Here is a 19,167-nt window from a genome sequence, read left to right on the forward strand (position 1 = left end):
TGATGGGAGTTTTTCCTCCTGACCAATTATCGGTCATTTCCAAGAATTGACAGCAGATCTGACCATTAAAAAGTGAATTCAACTTGTAAACACCCCCTTAAGAAGTACAGACAGAATTCTCTTGCCCTCTCTGGTTTCCGGCATTTGAAGAGGTAACAAGGCTCTGTCTCGGCCTCCTCCCCCCTCTCCAGGCCGACCAGGCCGCGGTGGAGGGGGGAGGGGGAAGAGAAGCAGCGCTGGTCAGCCGAGTGTGGTTTTCAGTTTTTGTTGCATGGCCAGACCCTCACATTCTTTGATCCCACATTATGTCATTGCCACAGGCAGGAAAAGGTACAGGTGTCTTCCCAGTATGGATCACAGGGAACATGGATCACCAGGTCTCTGCCCAACGTCAGTCCTCCAAGGGGGGATGAAACTGGAGCAATGCACAAAGCTCTTCCTGCACTTGGGGCATTTACAGGGCTTCCCTTACTGGTGCCTCCGTTGGTGTCTGGCCAAGCTAGATTTGTCTGAGAAGCTCTTCCCACATTCCCCACACTTGTAGGGCCTCTCCCCAGTGTGGATGCGCCGGTGGGTGATGAGGGTGGAGTTTCGCTTGAAGCCCTCCCCACAGTCGGGGCAGCGGAAAGGCCTCTCATCCGTGTGAATCCGCTGGTGCAGGAGGAGAGTGAAGCTGGTCTGAAACCTCTTCCCACACTGGAGACACTCGTAGGGCCTCTCCCCTGTGTGGATGCGCTCGTGGATGATGAGGTGGGACCTCCGGCTGAAGGTCATCCCACATTGCCCACACTCATAGGGCCGATCTCCGGTGTGGATCCTCTGGTGGCTGATCAGGCTGGAGCTCTGGCTGAAGCTTTTCCCACATTCCCCACACTCATAGGGCCTCTCCCCAGTGTGGATGCGCCGGTGCCTGATGAGGTGGGAGTTTTGCTTGAAGCCCTCCCCACAGTCAGGGCAGCGGAAGGGCCTCTCATCCGTGTGAATCCGCTGGTGCACGAGGAGAGTGGAGCTGGTCTGAAACCTCTTCCCACACTCGGAACACTCGTAGGGCCTCTCCCCAGTGTGGATGTGCCAGTGCCTGAAGAGGTGGGAATTTTGCTTGAAGCCTTTCCTGCACTTGGGGCAGCGGAAGGGCCTCTCATCCGTGTGAATCCGCTGGTGCCTGAGGAGATGGGAGCTCCTCTGAAACCTCTTCCCACACTCGGGACACTCGTAGGGCCTCTCCCCAGTGTGGATGCGCTGGTGACGGATGAGTTGCGAGTTAAAGCTGAAGCCCTTCCCACATTCCCCACACTCGTAGGCCCATTCCCCAGTGTGGATCATCTGGTGGCAGATCAGTTTGGTGCTCGACCTGAAGCTCTTCCCACACTCCAAGCACTTGTAGGGCTTCTCCCCATCCTGAAGCTGCTCATGGACCACCAGCTCAGAGCCCTGGCTGGATCTCCGGCCACCTTCCCGGCACAGGGTGGGTCTTTCCTCCTCAGAGCACCCTGGGATGGGTTTGGAGCCCCTCCTCCGGCGGGATCTCCAGGGATTTTCCTCCCCATTGGGTTCCTGTGGTGTGGAGCTGCTCAAAATGGCCTCTTCCATGAGGTTCTGCCGTGGGGATTTGTCCTCCCTGGTCTCCATCCTCAGCTCCTTGTCTGGGGGAGCAAGGACAAGGAGAGGATGGGATTTGCCTCCGTGCCAGAGGGAAGGGGAAGGAGATCCCCCCAGCGCGTCCCCGGCAGGACGGCGTCGGCAGCGGGGTTGTCCTGCAGCCGGGGGCCAGGCTGGGCTGGGAGATGGAGCAGGAGAGAGGGGGAAAGGGGCACTGACTTCCTCCTCACCTGCCTGGGTGTCCTGGGGCATCTTCCTCTTCATCCCAGCTGCCCTCTCCATCTGGCCAAGGTTTGGGAATGAGAAATCCTTGTTTCCGGAAATATACAATGCATGAGTACATTGGGTTAGGGTGTTCCTCGTGATCAAGTTCATCTCTAGAAGTCACCGGGCATCTGGGGCCCATAAAAACCCCCCAAACACCAAAATTCAGCCCTGAAAATGCCTCCCAGGAGTTCCCCATCTCTGTTCTCTCCCAGTTGCGGTTTGGGGATTCCCCCCGTCCCAGCTGCTGGGGGTCAAGCTTGCACTGGGGTTCCTTTGTCTGCTCGGTCCCTGCCTACCCCAGGTTGCTGGGAGTGCCTGGAATCCAAAACGTTCCCCCCGTTTCCATCTCCTCATTTAGGAATGATGGGGCTTTTTGGATTCCTATGGTCCCTTATCCCCTTACTCTCTGCTTTGGGGTGCAGAAGGTCCAAGGAGTCCCCCCTGCCCCACTCCAGGCTGTTGAGGGTCCTTTGAATTGTGGCGCTCCCCCTCTCTGGGCTCCCCACTTTGGGGTCCTGGGAGTCACAGGGCTCTGCTCCCCCAGGCTGCCTCTGAGAGCAGCCGCCACCAGGACCCCCCAATGTCCCCCCAAGGGGCATTTTCTGCTTAGCTTTGGAGTTCTTCATTCTCCAAACATTCCCCCAGAAAAACTCAACCCAGGCACCCCCCAGGATATCTGGGTCAAGCTCCCCCTCCCTGGTCATTGCTGGGATAGGGGGTGATGATCCCACGGGTGGGATCTCATGGGTGACAAGGGGCTGTGAATTCAGGGAGTGCTCGACCTCATGTTTCCTCCTCCTTTCCATGATCCTCCTTTGTCCCTCCTCTTCTTCTTCCTCCCTAACGCCAGCTTCTTCTCCTACGTCCATCCCTTCTCACTCTCCTTCTTCATCCCTCCTCTTCCATCTCTCCTCCTCCTCCCCCAGGAGCAGTGACACCCTCGGTGCCCCGTTCCCAAACCCCTCACAGCCCACGGCAGGAGCGGGGATGGAGCCGGGACAGGTCGGGATGGGCAGCGCGGGGCTCTCCGCTGCTCCCACCCGCTGGGGACGGGGGGAACCCGGCCCGGGGAAAAGGAGAGGGAAACTGGGAAAATTGGGGGCTGCAGATCCAACCTGGGGCTGGCTGGGGACCCTGGCTGGGGACTGCCAGCCCTTGGGGCTACTCTGGGGAGATGTGGGACCGGGGAACGCAGAGAGGGCTGGGGGATCCCAGGAGTGGCAGCACTGGCAGGGACTGGTTTGGACTGGGGTAACTGGAACCTTACTGGGGTAACTGGGAATGACTGGGAATGAGCACAAGCATGCTGCGGGCAGCTGGGATATACTGGGAGTGTCTGTGACCATACTGGGAACAGCTGGAACCACACTGGGAGAAACTGGGAGTGAGTGGAACCGTGCTGAGATGGACTGGGTCTATTCCAGGGACAACTGGGATCATACCGGTAGGAACTGGGAAGAATTACAACTATTCTGGGATCATACTCAACTGGGATCATACTGGGATCACAGTGGGAGCAGCTGGGTCCCTGCTGGCTGAGACTGGGATCCCACTGAGGGTGACTGGAATCATACTGGGATTGACTGGGAGTGGCTGGGAACAACTGGGATCATGCTGAGAGCAACTGGGAGGAGCTGGGAATGACTGGGAGCATGCTGGGGCTGACTGGGATATACTGGGAGAGACAGGGAGTCCCAGGGATCACACTGGAGGCTACTGGGGTCACACTGGCACTGCCAGGGAGCAACTGGGGGCCACTGGCCTCATACTGGGAGTGACTGGGATTAGACTGGGAGTGTGAAGGAAACTGTGTGAGGGAAAAAATGGGAAAAAAACCAAGATAAATTCAAGGAAAATATAAGAGAAAAATCAGGGAAAAGCAAAAAAAACCCAAAACAACCAAAACAGGGAGATATAAAAAAAAAGGGGGGAAAAAGCACGGAAAAAATTTGAGAGAAAACTGGGGAAAACCAGGAAAAATCTGGGGGAAAAAAAAATACCTCAAGGAAAAACTGGGGAAAAAATCAGGAAAGTGGAAAAAAACTGGGAAAAATCAGTAAAAATAAGAAAAAATGGGGAAGAAATCAGAAAAAATAGGAAAAGAAGGAAAAATCAGGAAAAAAACAGGAAAAAATTGGGGGAAAAATGGGGAAAATCAGGAATAAAACTGGGAAAGGATTGGGAAAAATCGGGGAAACTAAGGAAAAGAAAGAGAAATAAAATCTGGAAAAAATGGGGAAAAAAATGCAAAAAAACCAGGAAAAATCAGGGAAATTTGAGAATAAATTGGGAGAAAAGTAGGAAAAATTTGGGAAAAGAATAGGGAAAAATCAGGAAAAATTAGGAAAGGCGTGAAAAAAATTAGGAAAAATCAGGGAAAAATATCAGGAAAAAAAAGATTAAAAACCTCGGGAAAAATCCAGAAAAATCATTAAAAAATTGGAAAAAATTTGGAAAAATCAAGGAAGAAATCTGATATATTTGAGAATAAATTGCAAAAAAAGCAGAAAAAAAATTAGAAAAACAATTTATAAAAAAGATAAATCAGGGAAAAATCAGGGAAAAAAATAGGAACAGGATAAAAATTCAGAAAAAAAAAAAAAGAAAAAAATCAGGAAAAAATTGGGGAAAACCAGAAAAATTTGGGAAAGGAAAAGGGAAAAATCAGGGAAAAAACTGAGAAAAAAACTGGAAAAAAATACAAAAACCAAGGAAAATTTTGACCAAAAATTGGGAAAAATTGAAAAAAATCAGAAAAGAAAGAGGAAAAAATCAGGAAAAAAATATCTGAAAAACTCAGGAAAAAATGGGGAAAATAAGGAAAAAAATTATGAAAAAATTGGGAAAATTGAGATGAGTGAGGAAAGAAACCTGGAAAAAATCGGGTAAAATCGCTTAAAAACTTAAGAAATATAGGGAAAAATCAGGGAAAAATTGTGAAAAAATCTGAGAATAATGAGGAAAAAATTGGGAAAAGAAGAGGGAAAAATCAGGAAAAAACTGGGAGAAAAAAATTGGGAAAAAACTGGGAAAAATCATGAAAAGAAAGAGGAAGAAGAGCAGGAAAAATTTGAGAAAAATTAAAAAAAAAAATCAGGAAAACAATGAGGAAAAGAAAACGGGAAAAAAGACCACAACGAAAAATGGGAAAAAACTGGGGAAAAGCCAGGAAATATTTAGGAAAGAAACAGGCAAAAGTCAGAAAAATTAAAGAAAAAATGGGGTAATATTTGGACAAATCAGAGAGAAAAATCAAGAAAAAATGGGGAAAAAAATTTTAAAAATTATGAAAAATGAATGAAAAATCAGGAAAAGAAAAAGTGAATAAAACCTGGAAAAAATCAGGAAAAAAAACCCAGGAAAAAAATCAGAATAAAATAATGAAAAATTGAGGGAAAATCAGGGAAAAAACTGGGAAAAATCTGGGAAAAAATTGGGAAAATACAGGAAAAAACAGAAAAATCAGGTAAAAATTTAAGAAGTTACAAAAAAGACGGAAAAACTTGAGAAAAGAAGAGGGAAAAACCAGGCGAAAATCAGGGAAAAAAATCAGGAAAATTTGTGAAAAAACTGGGAAAAAATTGGGAAAACAAGGAGAAAAGCAGGGAAAAAATGGGAAAAATCAGGAAAAATCAGGAAAAAAATGGAAAAAAATAGAAAAAATTGGGAAAAAAATTGGGAAAATTCAGGGAAAAACCGAGGAATACAAAGAGGAAAATTATCTTAAAAAGCTGGGAAAAAAACTGGGAAAAAATGAGAAAAATCAGGGGAAAAAACGGATTGAAATCCCTTTATTCCATTTTTCCAAGGAATTTTGGGAATTGCCTACCTGGGAGGTTGTGGAAGAATTTCCAGACCTGGGAATCCGAGAACTGAGGAAAGGTGAAATTGCGGATGAGCTGGTTCGGGTTTTTCGGAAGGCTGATGGCCTGGTCCTCTTACAGCTTCCAGAATGTTCGGATGAGTCCCACGCCTCCTTCCAGCGGGAAATCATGAAAAAATCATGGAAAAATCATGGGAAAGCTGTGATTCAAATTCATGGACTTTTGCCCACAAAACACCCTTTTTTTCCCGACAAAATTTCAATTTTTTCCCCAAAAATTTTAATTCCTCCCCACCTAAAATATTAATTTTTTTTGATAATTAAATGGGAAGGATTGGGGGAAATGGGGGAAAATAGGATGGAAATGGAGGAAAAATGTGGAAGAGTTGGGGAAAACTAGAAAAAAATGGGGAAAAATGGGGAAAAAGAGAAAAAATGGAGCAAAAGTTGGAAGAAATGGAGAAAAAATGGGATGAAAATGGGAGAAAGTTGTGGGAAATGGAATGGAAATGGAGGGAAAATTGGAAAATTGGAGGAAAAAAAATGAAAGAAAACGGGGATAAAATTCTGGAAAAATAAAACCAGAATAAAAATGAGGAAAAAAATGGGGGAAACTGGGAAAAAAATGGGATAAAATGGGAATAAAAATTGTAAAAATGAAGCAAAAAGGGGGGAAAATTGGAAGAAAATGGGGAAAATAGGAGAGATCATGGGTGAAAAATAGGGTCTATGAAGCAAAAAGAGGGTAAAATGGGGAAACAGGGAAAAAATGGATTACAAATGGGAAAAAAATGGGGGAAACTGAGGAAAACATGGGGAAAAATTGAGTAAAAATGCAGGAAAAAATTGGGAAAAAATCAGAAAAATTGGGAAAAATTGAGGAAAAATGAGTTAAAAAGGGGAAAAATAGAGGCAAAAAGCGGAAACATGGGGGAAAAATGGGGAAAAATAAAAAAATAGGATAAAAATGGGGGAAAAATTGTATGAAATTGGGATAAAAATGGGAAATAATTGAATAAAAATGTGAAAAAATGGGATAAACTGGAGACAAATTGTACTCTAATAGGGAATGCCTGCGAGTGATTTGGTTTATAGTGGGGCACAGAGGAAACTGGAGGCACACGGGGTGAGCAACTGGGCAATGCTGGGAGCAGCCACTGCCGGCACCGGGAGCCCCGAACCCCTTTCCCGGCCATGCCGGACCCGCATCCCCCCGGCCCCTTTGCCGGGGCTCTGCCGCCACCGCCACCGGGACCCCCCAAAAACACCTCCCGGGGACCCCCGGGGTGTCCCCGAGGGGCATCTGCGGCTCGGCTCTGGAGCCCTGCCATCCCCAAACATCCCCCCCAAAAACCCCAAAGCCAGGGAGCCCCGGGGTATTTGGGGCGAGCTCCCCCTCCCCGGGCACCTGCGGGATGGGGGGCGATGGTCCCGAAGGAGCTGCAGATGCAGAGAGCGGGGAGCGCAGGTGGAGCCTCCTCTGCCTGCTCCAGCTCTTCCCCCTCCTGCTCCTCCTCTTCCTCCTATTCTGTCCCTCCTCTTCCTCCTGCTCTGTCCCTCCTCTTCCTCCTCCTCTGTCCCTCCTCTTCCTCCTCCTCTGTCCCTCCTCTGTCCCTGGGCGTGGTTCGGAGCCCTCGGGTGAGCGGGGCCGGGCCGGGACACGATGGGAAAGGGCTGGGTCCCCCCCAAACCGAGCTGGGGGCAGCGGAGCTTTGGGGGAACAATGGGAACGGGGCGGGACAGGGGAACAGGGGGAGGTGGGAGCACTGAGGGTCCCCCAGTTCACCCCAGGAGCCCCAAGCCCCGTCCCAGCCCCCCCAGTTCCCCCCGCAGCCCCGGCTGAGGGGGGCTCAGCCCAGGAGCCGCCGTCGTTCGGGGCTCCCCCGAGTGCAGGAACGGGAGAGTTCCCGGCTCGGGGAGGCCCCAGCACAGGAGGGGATCTTGTCCCTCTTCCAGGGCCTTTCAGGGTCTTCAGGCCCCTCTCAAGAGGAGTTTTTCTCTTTTTCAGGTTTTTTGGGGGGGATCCCACCACTACAGGGGTGTTTTTTCCTCCCCATTTTAGGGTGTTTGTGCGGCCGCAGCCCCACAAGCCCCTTTTGAGGGGGGATCATGATGGCTTTAAGTGACATTTTTAGGGGTGTCCCCACCCCAAGCCCCTGTAGGGGATGTTTTGTCCCCCAGGGTGGATTTTGGGGGTTCTCTCTACCATGGCCGCTTTAAGGCCCCCCGGTGTTGTCGGGTCCCACTGTAACTCCTCTTAAAAGGGCAACACCGCTCCCGTTGGTTCCGGCAGTGGAGCCTGGGAGGGGTTGGGGGTCCCGGGAGGGGTTTGGGGGTACCTGGGTGATGCCGATGAAGGCGATGGGGTCCTCATGCTGGGTATAAACCTTTGTGAGGGTTTCCTGGGGGGTTTTCGGAAGTTCTGGGTGTTTTTAGGGCCACGGTGGTATTTGGGGGGTTCTCAAGGGGGTTTACAGGAACCCTGATGGGGGAATTTGGGCGATCCCGGGGATGAAATTGGGGGTCCCAAGGTTGTTTTGGGAAACCTGCTGGTGATGGACATGGGGACCCCATGCCAGGTATGTGTCGTGGTTTTAAACCAATAACTAAGAAAATTACTTACTTCTTGCTGTGAGATATGGATTAGAACAAGAGCAAAACAGGCATACAACTTAAAAGGGAATAAAAAAAAAAAGTTTATTGACAAACTACAATAATAAGAACACCAGAATAAACTTCCAGAAAAACCTTTCCATCCCTTATCTACCCACTATTCCCTTGTTCACATGACAACAGAGACAAAAACTCTGGAACTCTGATAGTTAAAACAGTCCCAATTCTTGCTAGTCTTTTCACCCGTCTTTATAGAGAAACAGAAGTTTCTTCCTGTTAATTTATGGAGTTTCTCACAAGAAAACTATTTTTGTTATAGTTTTCTATTGCCCTAATGTTAGCTGTCTAGAGCTGCTATTATTAGAGTTCACTCCTCTCATTTTCACATCACTCTGAAGTGTGTATGGGCCATGCGTCTAGAGATAGCATTTTTAAGGATAAGTTATTCAAAGGCAAAAAAAAAAAAAAAAAGTCTTCTTCATCTGTTTCTGTGAGCTTCACCAGAAAACAGTTTTCTCATTGCCTCTCAAGGCTTCAAATCTCTCAACAGTTTTTTCATTGCCTCTCAAGGCTTTTAATCTCCCAGCACTTCACTATACTATAATTACTCTTTACTCAAATTTACACTTTGAACACTATTCCTCTCTAGATCCTATATCATGAATTAAAGGAGTTCTTTTCAGGACTTCATTGTCCATCTCCATAGTTTTAACAGGGAGATATTTCAGCTTAATTAAAGCATCTTCTTAATTCTCTACCTTTCCTGAAGCTTCTTTTCTTTCTTGTCACTGGTAGTTTATAAAGTCTCTTTTCATGTTGATCTCTCTCTCTCTCTCTCTCTGGATAAAAAGATTAATCTGCAAGTCTCATCTGGGTAATGAAAGAGTTAACATCTTGCCCAGGCTTTTGTAGATGGTTCGGAGATCTCTGCCGAACAGGAGCTGGAGCCGTCTGCGATGGAAGGTTCCTCATGGCTGCTCTGGAGCGTGTGGTCGCTGCTCCAACCCGCTGCAAGTCCAGGGCTTCTCTCTTTCTTCACTGGGCAGTTTCTAGTGAATTAGTTACAGCAAAACCTGCAGCCGAGCCAGAGATCGGCTCCGCCCGGGCCCGAGAAAAACCTTCCCCGGGCCCCCCCATCTCCCGGCCAGGAGACGGGGCAGGCCCGGCCCCATCCCCGCCTGGCCGCATGGCCTGGGCAGGGACGGGAGGCCTGGAGCTCCGCCACCCTCCACAGCCAGAAAACAAAGAGAACCCAGAGAGCTCTGCTTTTACATTTTAAGGTAGGGTTCACAAGTTGATCCCACTTTTCAATGGCCTAAACTACTGTCAATTCCCAGCAATGACCGATAATTGGTCAGGAGAAAAGACTCCAAGCACTTCCCAGCAACTCCAACTCCCTTAAAGGTAAAGTAACTCCATGACACTATGATGTCACTGCCCACTCTAGGATTTCATATCACCACCATGTGACTTGACAGCCTGTTCTGTGATGTCTCACAACCAACCAGTGATATCACAATCCACCCCGTGGTGGCTCTGTCATGTCACAACCTGCTCTGTGATGTCAGAATCCTTTCTGTAATGATGTACATTCGACCTCTGATGTCATAGTCATGTCTCTGATGTCACAACCCACTAAGTAACATCACCCAGCCCACTTTGTGATGTCATACAGCCACACTGTGACATCACACACGTCTTTCTGATGTCACAGAATCCCCTCTATGACGCTGTAGTTGCTCAGTGACCTCACACAACAAACTCTGTCGTGTCACAGCCCCATCTGTGACCTCACACAGCCCCACTCGGAGGGTCACACAGCCCCTTTCTGACATCACAGCTGCTCTGGGGCTCCAGGACACAGCCACAGAGGTGCTGCTGGGACACAGCCCCCTCTGGCACATCCCACAGCCCCTGCCAGTGCTGAGCCCCTGGCAGCTCTGTCTGGGCCTGCTCTCTGTGTCCCTGAGCTGCCCTGGCAGGGCCCCAGCCCTGCTGGGCTGTGCTCAGGAGCTGCTCCTGGCCAGAGCTGTCTCTCTGCAGCGCCGCCTTTGCCAGGAGCTGCCTCTGGGCCAGGAGCCCGGCCCAGCTCAGCAGCACAGACACAGCACCATCACTTTCATCACCCTCTCGGGCCTTTGGGGCTCTTGGCATCACTCTCAGTCCCTCAGAGTGTGCTCCAGAAACTCCTCAAGAGCTCCAAGTCAGATGGAAACACTGAAGTTTCTTGTAGTTGAAATGAGAGACACGAGTGAGAAAGCGTCCCCAGGTTCCAGGCAGAGCAGAAGACTGGAGGCCCTGATGGCAGCTGGGGACAAGCAAGGGAAAGGTGTCTGTGGTGCTGAGCAAAGCTGGATGTGTTTCAGGAATGGCAAGGGCCAAGGGCTGAGCCCCAGCCCCTGGCAAGGCAGATGCTGTCCCTCCCTCATTGCTCAGGGCTCTTCCCGGGCCACTGGCATGTGGGGATGTGCAATGCCAAGGGCAGCACCATGGGGCGGCCCCTGCCAGGCTGCTGAGCAGGGACAAGGAGGCAATGAGGCCCCAGGGCTGCCAGGGTCACTTGTCCCCTGCTGGCCTCAGGCCCAGGGCCAGCAGCCATGGCCAAAGGGCTGCACAAGTTGCCTCTGGCAGGGCCTTGCAGCTGCACAGCCCAGGGCCCTCAGCCTCTACCTGCTGCTTATGTGATGAGGCCTCCAAATCTCATCCTGGGAGATTTTTGGGTCCTATCCATGGTCTGTTAAAATGGAAACGCTGGTCAGAATTATTTTCTCCCAAATCTTGCAGTGACAGATCAAGGATCAATCTAATTAAGCTGAAGAAGAATGGATTTAGATTTGTTAGAAGGAGGAAATATTTTACAATCAGAGTGGCACAAAACTGCAGCTGCTTTTCCAGACAAATGGATGCCCCATCCCAGGACTGCTCCCAGAGCAAGAGCTCTGTGCAACCTGACACAGTGAAAGCCCCTCCCCTCCCCAAGGATGGAACTCCTGTTGTGTGGGTTCTCTCATGTGCTGGGTGCCCTCACAACCCTCCTGGCCAGAATGTCTGCTGAGGGCCAGCCAGGCTGCTGCAGTGGCACTGACCTCACAGCCATCACCATTGCAGCCATGTCCCCTGGGCCTGGCTCTCCCCTTTCCTCTGCCCCTGCCTTGTCTCTGCTGCCATGAAGAGTTGTTTCATTATTATCTTGTCCCCAAGGTGCTGGGGCCAATTGCTTCCCAGTCAGGCTCCTGGAGCAGCAGTGGCTTTTCAGAGCCCAGCCAGAAATGAGCCCTGAAGCAGCAGCTCTGCAGTGCTGGCCACCAGGCCGGGGTGCCAAGGGAGCCTTCTGGCCATGGCCTGGAAGCAGCTGCTGCTGCCAAGGTGCCTTTGGTGCCTCAGGCTGTCCCTGGCACAGCTCCCAGCACGGCACTCTGCACTTGTGCCCGAGCCCTTCCCTGGGTTGGGGCTGGACTGGGGCTTTTCCTGCAGCAGGATCTGCCCTGGCCATGGCACAGGAAAGGCAGTTCCTGCTGGAGCAGGAGGCTGTGCCTGGAATAGGCTCAAACAACTCCAGCAAGGCCCTGTTTACTTCAAAACTGCTTCCTAGGGCACTGTAGTCTAACAATTGTTATAGCTCCTCTACTCTGGAGTAAATAACTTTTTTTAATTTATGCTCTGCTGTAAATAGATCTTTCTGTCTAATCATGATCAGAATAAATCACATCTGTATTTAAATCAGTATCTCTGGTATTCCATTGTTAATCCTGTGGGACAAATTGCATTAGGGTTCAATTCCTCCTGTCTAATATTTACACATAAGCCTTTGACAAACTCTGGGGCTGGGATTGGATCCTGCCACTCCCAGTCTCCTCTCTTAAAAGGAATGTAAAAGTCTAGACATCCTGGAAGGGTTTGAAGATTCCTGGTGGCTGTTGGGTGTCATTTGTCTACCTCATGACTCAGCAGGAGTTTCTCCAATAAAGAAATAAAGCTTTTGCCTGAAGCTCCCACTCTGCCCATGACAGGAAGCCTTGGGAGTGTCTGTGACATCCCGGCTCTTTGGCAGCCTGGGGACTCCTGGGATGTCACCGTGGAGCCCCCGGGAGTGCCTGTGACAGAGCGGTGCCATTGCAGCCCAAGGGGATGGGATGTCACCATGGAATTGCTGTGACTGCGTCTGACCACACGGCTCTTCAGCATCCCCAGAAATCCCTGGGAGGTCTCTGTGGAGCCCCTGTCTCTGCCTGTCTCAGACCTGGAGCCAGAGTCCATTGCCATGGCAACCATTTGCAGTCCCATCCCCAGGCTCATGGGATGCCAGAGCCACAGAATTGGCTGAGTTGGGAGAGAACCATGGGGATCCTCCAGTCCAACTGCTGGCCCTGCACAGGACACCCCAACAATCCCAGCCTGGGCCTGGCAGCGCTGGCCAAACGCTGCTGGAGCTCAGCCAGCCCTGGAGCTGGGAGCCTTCCCTGGGGAGCCTGTTCAGTGCCCCAGCAGCCTCGCGGGAAAAACCTTTACCTCACATCCAGCCTAAACCTGCCCGCCTCAGCTCCAGCCGCTCCCTCCACTCCTGTCCCTGGGCACCAGAGGGAAGAGGTTCCCGCAGCCCCCAGCCAGGGACCCGCTCCCAAGGCTGCTGCCATGGCAATCAGGCCTGGCACCAGCTGGGATGCTCAGTTTCCACAGGCTGGGCTTCAGGAATGGCATTCCCCAATTTCCTGCTCCCGCTAAAACTGCACCTTCGCTCGCTTCCCTCCCACCTGCCATGGAAAGCACAAAAGGCAAAGATCCCGAGCTGGGATAAGAACAATTTATTTGGAACAGCAACGGGATAAGGAACAAATGGGAACAGAAACAATGTGGATAACAGAAGGGATAAGACAAACTATTCATAGGGAAAACTAAAATGCGACTGACTGGCTCTTCCTGGCCACGTATTTCCTCCTGCCAAGAAAAAACACTCTTCTCCTCTGGCGAGAGAGAGGTAGTCCTTTTCCCACCCCTGGCAATGACCTGAGATGGGATTGAATATGACAGGGCCATGGTCAGACTCTCATGTTCTTTGATCTCTCATCATGTCATTGCCATGGGCAGGAAGAGGGACAGGTGTCTTCCCAGCATGGATCCCAGGGAACACGGATCACCAGTTCTCTTCCCAATGTGGATTCTCCAAGGGGGGATGAAGCTGCAGCTGTGGAGAAAGCTCTTCCTGCACTTGGGGCACTCGCAGGACTTCCCTTACTGGTGCCTCCGTTGGTGTCTGGTCAAGTGAAAGCTCTGGGTGAAGCTCTTCCCACACTGGGGACACCCGTAGGGTCTCTCCCCAGTGTGGATACGTTTGTGTGTATTGAGGTCGGACCTGATTCTGAAGCTCTTCCCACATTCCCCACACTCATAGGGCCTCTCCCCAGTGTGGATGCGCCGGTGCCTGATGAGGGCAGAGTTTCGCTTGAAGCCCTCCCCACAGTCAGGGCAGCGAAAGGGCCTCTCATCCGTGTGAATCGGCTGGTGCTGGACAAGATTGGAGCTGCTGTGAAACCTCTTCCCACACTCAGGACACTCATAGGGCCTCTCCCCAGTGTGGATGCGCTGGTGGATGATGAGTTGGGAGCTGGAGCTGAAGCCCTTCCCATATTCCCCACACTCATAGGCCCATTCCCCAGTGTGGATCATCTGGTGGCGGATCAGGCTGTTGCTCTGGCTGAAGCTCTTCCCACACTCCAAGCACTTGTAGGGCTTCTCCCCATCCTGAAGCTGCTCATGGACCACCAGCTCAGAGCCCCAGCTGGATCTTCGGCCGCCTTCCCGGCACAGGGTGGGTCTTTCCTCCTCAGAGCACCCTGGGATGGGTTTGGAGCCCCTCCTCCTGCGGGATCTCTGGGGATTTTCCTCCCCGTTGGATTCCTGCATTGTGGAGCTGCTCAAAACAGCCTCTTCCACGAGGTTCTGCCGCATGGATTTGTACTCCCTGGTCTCCATTCTTAGCTTCTTGTCTGGGGGAGGAAGGACAAGGAGAGGATGGGATTTGCCTCCGTGCCAGAGGGAAGGGGAAGGAGATCCCCCCAGGGCGTCCCCGGCAGGACGGCGTCGGCAGCGGGGTTGTCCTGCAGCCGGGGGCCCTGCTGGGCTGGGAGATGGAGCAGGAGAGAGGGGGAAAGAGGCACTGACTTCCTCCTCACCTGCCTGGGATTCCTGGGACATCTTCCTCTTCCTTGCAGCCTTCTCATCCATCTCGCCAAGGTCTGGGATGGGGAAATCCTGGTTCGGGAGAGAACAAGGAATGAGCATCCTGAGTTTGAAGGTCCCTCTGTCCAAGTCCCTCTCTAGAAGTCACCAGGGCATCTGGGGTGTCTTGGTTTGAAAGGAAAGGTGTTTTCTAAGGAAAGCAGAAACCCCCATTGAAATTGATAAAAATGTAAGCAACAGCCCTCTCCAAATTATTATAATCTTGATATCAAAGTGATCTCAGATAAGCAATGAAGCAATAATCCCATAGAATTGTGTACATTACCTCTGAAGTTCCCGTGCTGTAGATGGGTCTGGTCTCTCCTCTGGGAATCCAGTGGACAAAGACTGCCTGTGGTGTTCTGATTCCCAGATTATATCCATGCAGGAATGCTTGGCTCCTCCTCCTGGGTGGAGCATCTCACAATGGAATGATGTCATTTTATCAGTCCTGCAGTGAGACTCAATGGCCCATTAACAGAAGATATCCCCCTGGAGGAAGGATGGGTGGTGGAAGAGATAAAGAACACTGCCCCACCTGGTTTTAACAGCTGGCCCATTAACAGAAGATATCCCCCAGTTATGAGGGATGGGTCATGTAGGAGATAATGAAAACTGCTCCACTAGTTTTTAACAGATGGTGATAGAATACATACTTTTGGTTACATCTTGCATTGCAACCCAGGACATGGGGTCCATAAAAATTGTACACCACTAAAATTTGGCCCTGAAAATGCTTTCCAGAAGTTCCCCATTTCTGTTCTCTCCCTTTTGGTGTTCAGGCTTTCACCCCTGTCCCAGCTTCTGGGGGTCACGCTTGTAATGGCGGTCCCCCATCTACTCGGTCCCTGACCTCTTCAGGCTGCTGGGAGTGCCAGGAATTTGAAAAGTTCCCCCCATTTCCATCTCCCCACTTAGGGATGCTTGGGGTTTTTTGGGTCCCATGGTCCCTGCTCCCCTTATTCCCTAGTTGGGGATGCATGGGGTCCAAGGAGACACCCTGTCCCTCTCTATTTAATTGAGGGTCCCACAAATCATGGCGCTCCCCCTCTCTGAGATCCCCACTTTGGGGTCCTCGGGGACACAGCGCTCTGCTCCTCCAGGCTGCCTCTGCCAGCAGCTGCCACTGGGAACCCCAAATGTCCCCCCAAAGGGCATTTTTTTCTCAGCTTTGGAGTTCTTTATTCTCCAATAATCACCCCCAAAAAACCCAACCCAGGAACCACCCAGGATACCTGGGCCGAGCTCCCCCTCCCTGGTCACCTGTGGGATAGAGGGGTGTTGATCCCATGGATGGGGGGGCTGTGAATTCAGGGAGTGAATCCCAGCTTGACTGGGATATACTGGACCTGAGATCATACTGGGATAACAAGCACCTAACTGGGATTACTAGGAGTGTCTGGGAATGGCTATGGACATGCTGAGGGCAGCTGGGATATACTGGGAGTGTCTGTGATCATACTGGGGATGACTGAAAACACACTGGGAACAATGGGAACCATGCTGGGGACAACTGGGAACAACTGGGAGTGACAGGGTCTACACTGGGGGCAACTCCAGCTGGGCATAACTGGGACCATGCAGGGAGCAGCTGGGATCATCTGGGGAGCGACTGGGACTATACTGGGGCCAACTGGGTGCAACTGGAATCACGCTGGGAGGGACAGGGAGCAACTGGAACCAACCTGAGGGTAACTGGCATCCTACTGGGATCACAGTGGGAGCAGTTGGACCATGCTGGGCAATACTGGGACCATACTGGCAGCAGCTGGGACTGCACTCATCGTGACTGGGAGTGGCTGGGAGCAACTGGGATCAGGCTGGAAACACCTGAGGAGTGATTGAGAGCAACTGGGATAGACTGGGAGAGACTGAAACCACAGTGCAGGTAAATGGGAACAACTGGAACCACAGTGGATAATCCTGGGAGCAGCTGTGCCCATGCTGGGGTCATACTGGGATCCTACTGGAACTAGCTGGGATCATACTGGAAGTGACCACAAAGGTGCTGGCTGTGACTGGAACCATGCTGGAGGTGACTGGGAACAACTGGGCCCATCTTGGGAATGACAGGGAGTCACTCTGGCCATGACTGGAATCATACTGGGAGGGCCTGGGTGTGACTGGAACCATACTAGGGGTGGCTGGGTACACCAGCTCATACTGGGGGTGACTGAGATTGTAGTGGGAGTGACTGGGATCATTCTGGAAGTGTTTTTCTGTAGATCTTCTGTCCTTCTGTTTTCTATTTCTTCTCCTTCTAATCCTATGTATCTGGAACATTTTTGGATAGATAACATCTTAAGGGTTAACACTTTTTAGGTTAAATGAGCTAAGTTTGCAAAGTTAAGGCTATGGTAAGAGTTCTTTGTGCAGTTGGATGTTGTATTAAACCCTTTGCCAAAATTTCTTGACTGTCTATATTTTGCCAGTAGAATTTTGTGTCATTTTGACCTCTTAGCTCAGTTGGTCAGAGCATGGTGCCAGTATCACCGAGGTTGTGGGTTCAATCCTTGTGGGGCCATTATCTTAAGAGCTGGACTTGATGGTCCTTGTGGGTCCCTTCCTACCAAGAATATTCTTTGCATCTGTCCATGCTGAGAAAATCTGGTTGGTGTTTCTCCTGTGCACCAAATTCAAGCACAGGAACCTTTGGTTACCACCAGCATTGAAGTGTTCTGGGGTGTTACAGCCCTGCAGGCTAACAGTGACCTCTTGTTTCCATAAGGCCCCACAGTGTCCCACTGGTCCCTTGGTTCCATGGGCCCAAGAGTGCCACAACGATCCCCTTGGTTCCACAACTTCCCATGGTGTCACACTGGCCCCTTGGTTCCATAAGGATCTGGAGTGTCACACAGGTTTATGGCATTTGTCCTTGCTGCCCCTCACATCCCACTGCCCCACAAAGAGCCCCGAGCCACCCGTGAGGGACAGGCCCTGCTGGGCCAGGCCTGGGCTCAGGGCTTGGCCTTTCTGCTTCCTCCAACCCAGCCAGGGCTGGCTCAGCATTGCAGTTCCCTGCTCAGAGCCTTTGGCTCCCGGCAATCCTGGCCTCCAGGATCTGCTCTCACCAGTCCCTGGGGAGCCTTTGGCAGTCCCTGCCCTCAGCTGGGCTGATTGAAGCTCCAATAGACTTGGAGTTTTGCTTCTGACTCCTTGAGCAGCTTCTTCAGCCTGAAGGAGGGACATAGGAGGATCAGGGAAAGGAGAAAGAACCACAAGGTCAAGCACTCCCTGAATTCACAGGCCCCCACCTGTGGGATCATCACACCCCATCCCAGAAGTGCCCAGGGTGGGGGAGCTCAGCCCAGATATTCTGGGGTGTCCCTGGATTGGGTTTTTTTGGGGGGATGTTTGAAGAATGAAGAACTCCAAAGCTGAGTGGAAATGGGGGAACTTTTTGGATTCCTGGCACTCCCAGCAGCCAGAAGAGGTCAGGGACCGAGTAGACAGGGGACCCCCAGTACAAGCATGAACCCCAGCAGCTGGGACAGGGAGGAACCCCTGAACACCAAAGGAGGGAGACCAGAGATGGGGAACACCTGGGAGGCATTTTCAGGGCTAAGTCCTGGTGTTTGGGAGGTTTATATGGACCCCATGTCTTGGGTTGCAATGTAAGTTATAACCAAAAGTATGTATTCTATCACCATCTGTTAAAACCAGGTAGAGCAGTTTTCTTTATCTCTTTCATCACCCATCCCTCATAACTGGGGGATATCTTCTGTTAATGGGCCAGCTGTTAAAACCAGGTGGGGCAGTGTTCTTTATCTCTTCCACCACCCATCCTTCCTCCAAGGGGATATCTTCTGTTAATGGGCCATTGAGTCTCACTGCAGGACTGATAAAATGACATCATCCCATTGTGAGATGCTCCACCCATGGGGAGGAGCCAAGCATTCCTGCATGGATATAATCTGGGAATCAGAGCACCAGAGGCAGTCTTTGTCCACTGGATTCCCAGAGGAGAGACCAGACCCATCTACAGCACCAGAACTTCTGAGGTAAGCTACAATCTTCTATGGGATCATTGCTTCAACAGAAGCACATCTGTTTCTCCAGGAGGACTGCAGCCACCATTTAATCAGACTGCTACCAGCACCCTGACCAACGGGGTGTAAGGTCCTGACTCTGTTGGTGTGTTGCTTTTTGTTCGTTTTGTTGGGGTTTTTTTGTACTGCTGCATTTTCATTTTCCTTTCTTTAGTAAAGAACTTATATTCCTTTTCCCATATTGTTACCTGAGAGCACTTTGGTTTCAAGATTATAATAATTCGGAGGGGATGGGATACTTATATTTTTTATCCATTTCAGTGGTGATTTCTGCCTTCCTTAGCAAACTCCTTTCAAACTAAGTCACGTCAGAGGCCCGGGTGACTTCTAGAGATGGGCTTGGTAAGAAGTACCATCAAACTCAATGTGCTCATTCCTTGTTTTCTCTCAAACCAGGAGTTTCCAATCTCAAACCTTGGCTGGATGGAGAGACAGGCTGTGAGGAAGAGGAAGATCTCCCAGGACACCCAGGCAGGTGAGGAGGAAGTCAGTGCCCCTTTCCCCCTCTCTCCTGCTCCATCTCCCAGCCCAGCTGTCCTGGGTTGCAGTATATTCTATCACCATCCTCATGTACTGTTGAAACCAGGTGAGGCAGTGCTC

The 19,167-nt window shown here is 50.8% G+C and overlaps 1 protein-coding gene across 1 annotated transcript; it reads right to left on the minus strand.

Moving 5' to 3' along the window:
- Positions 1-416: 416 nt before the first annotated feature.
- On the minus strand, positions 417-15,355 carry LOC111945587 (uncharacterized). The gene is made up of 3 exons (XM_086874766.1): positions 15,334-15,355; positions 13,591-14,094; positions 417-1,451 (listed from the first exon to the last, which is right to left on the minus strand). Exons 1-3 carry the CDS (start codon positions 15,353-15,355, stop codon positions 469-471), a joined length of 1,509 nt encoding a protein of 502 aa, XP_086730892.1. The 3' UTR covers positions 417-468.
- Between the last annotated feature and the right edge of the window lie 3,812 nt (positions 15,356-19,167).

This window comes from Cyanistes caeruleus, unplaced genomic scaffold (genome assembly GCF_971803275.1).
Source record: "Cyanistes caeruleus unplaced genomic scaffold, bCyaCae1.hap1.1 HAP1_SUPER_30, whole genome shotgun sequence".
Classification (NCBI taxonomy): domain Eukaryota; kingdom Metazoa; phylum Chordata; class Aves; order Passeriformes; family Paridae; genus Cyanistes; species Cyanistes caeruleus.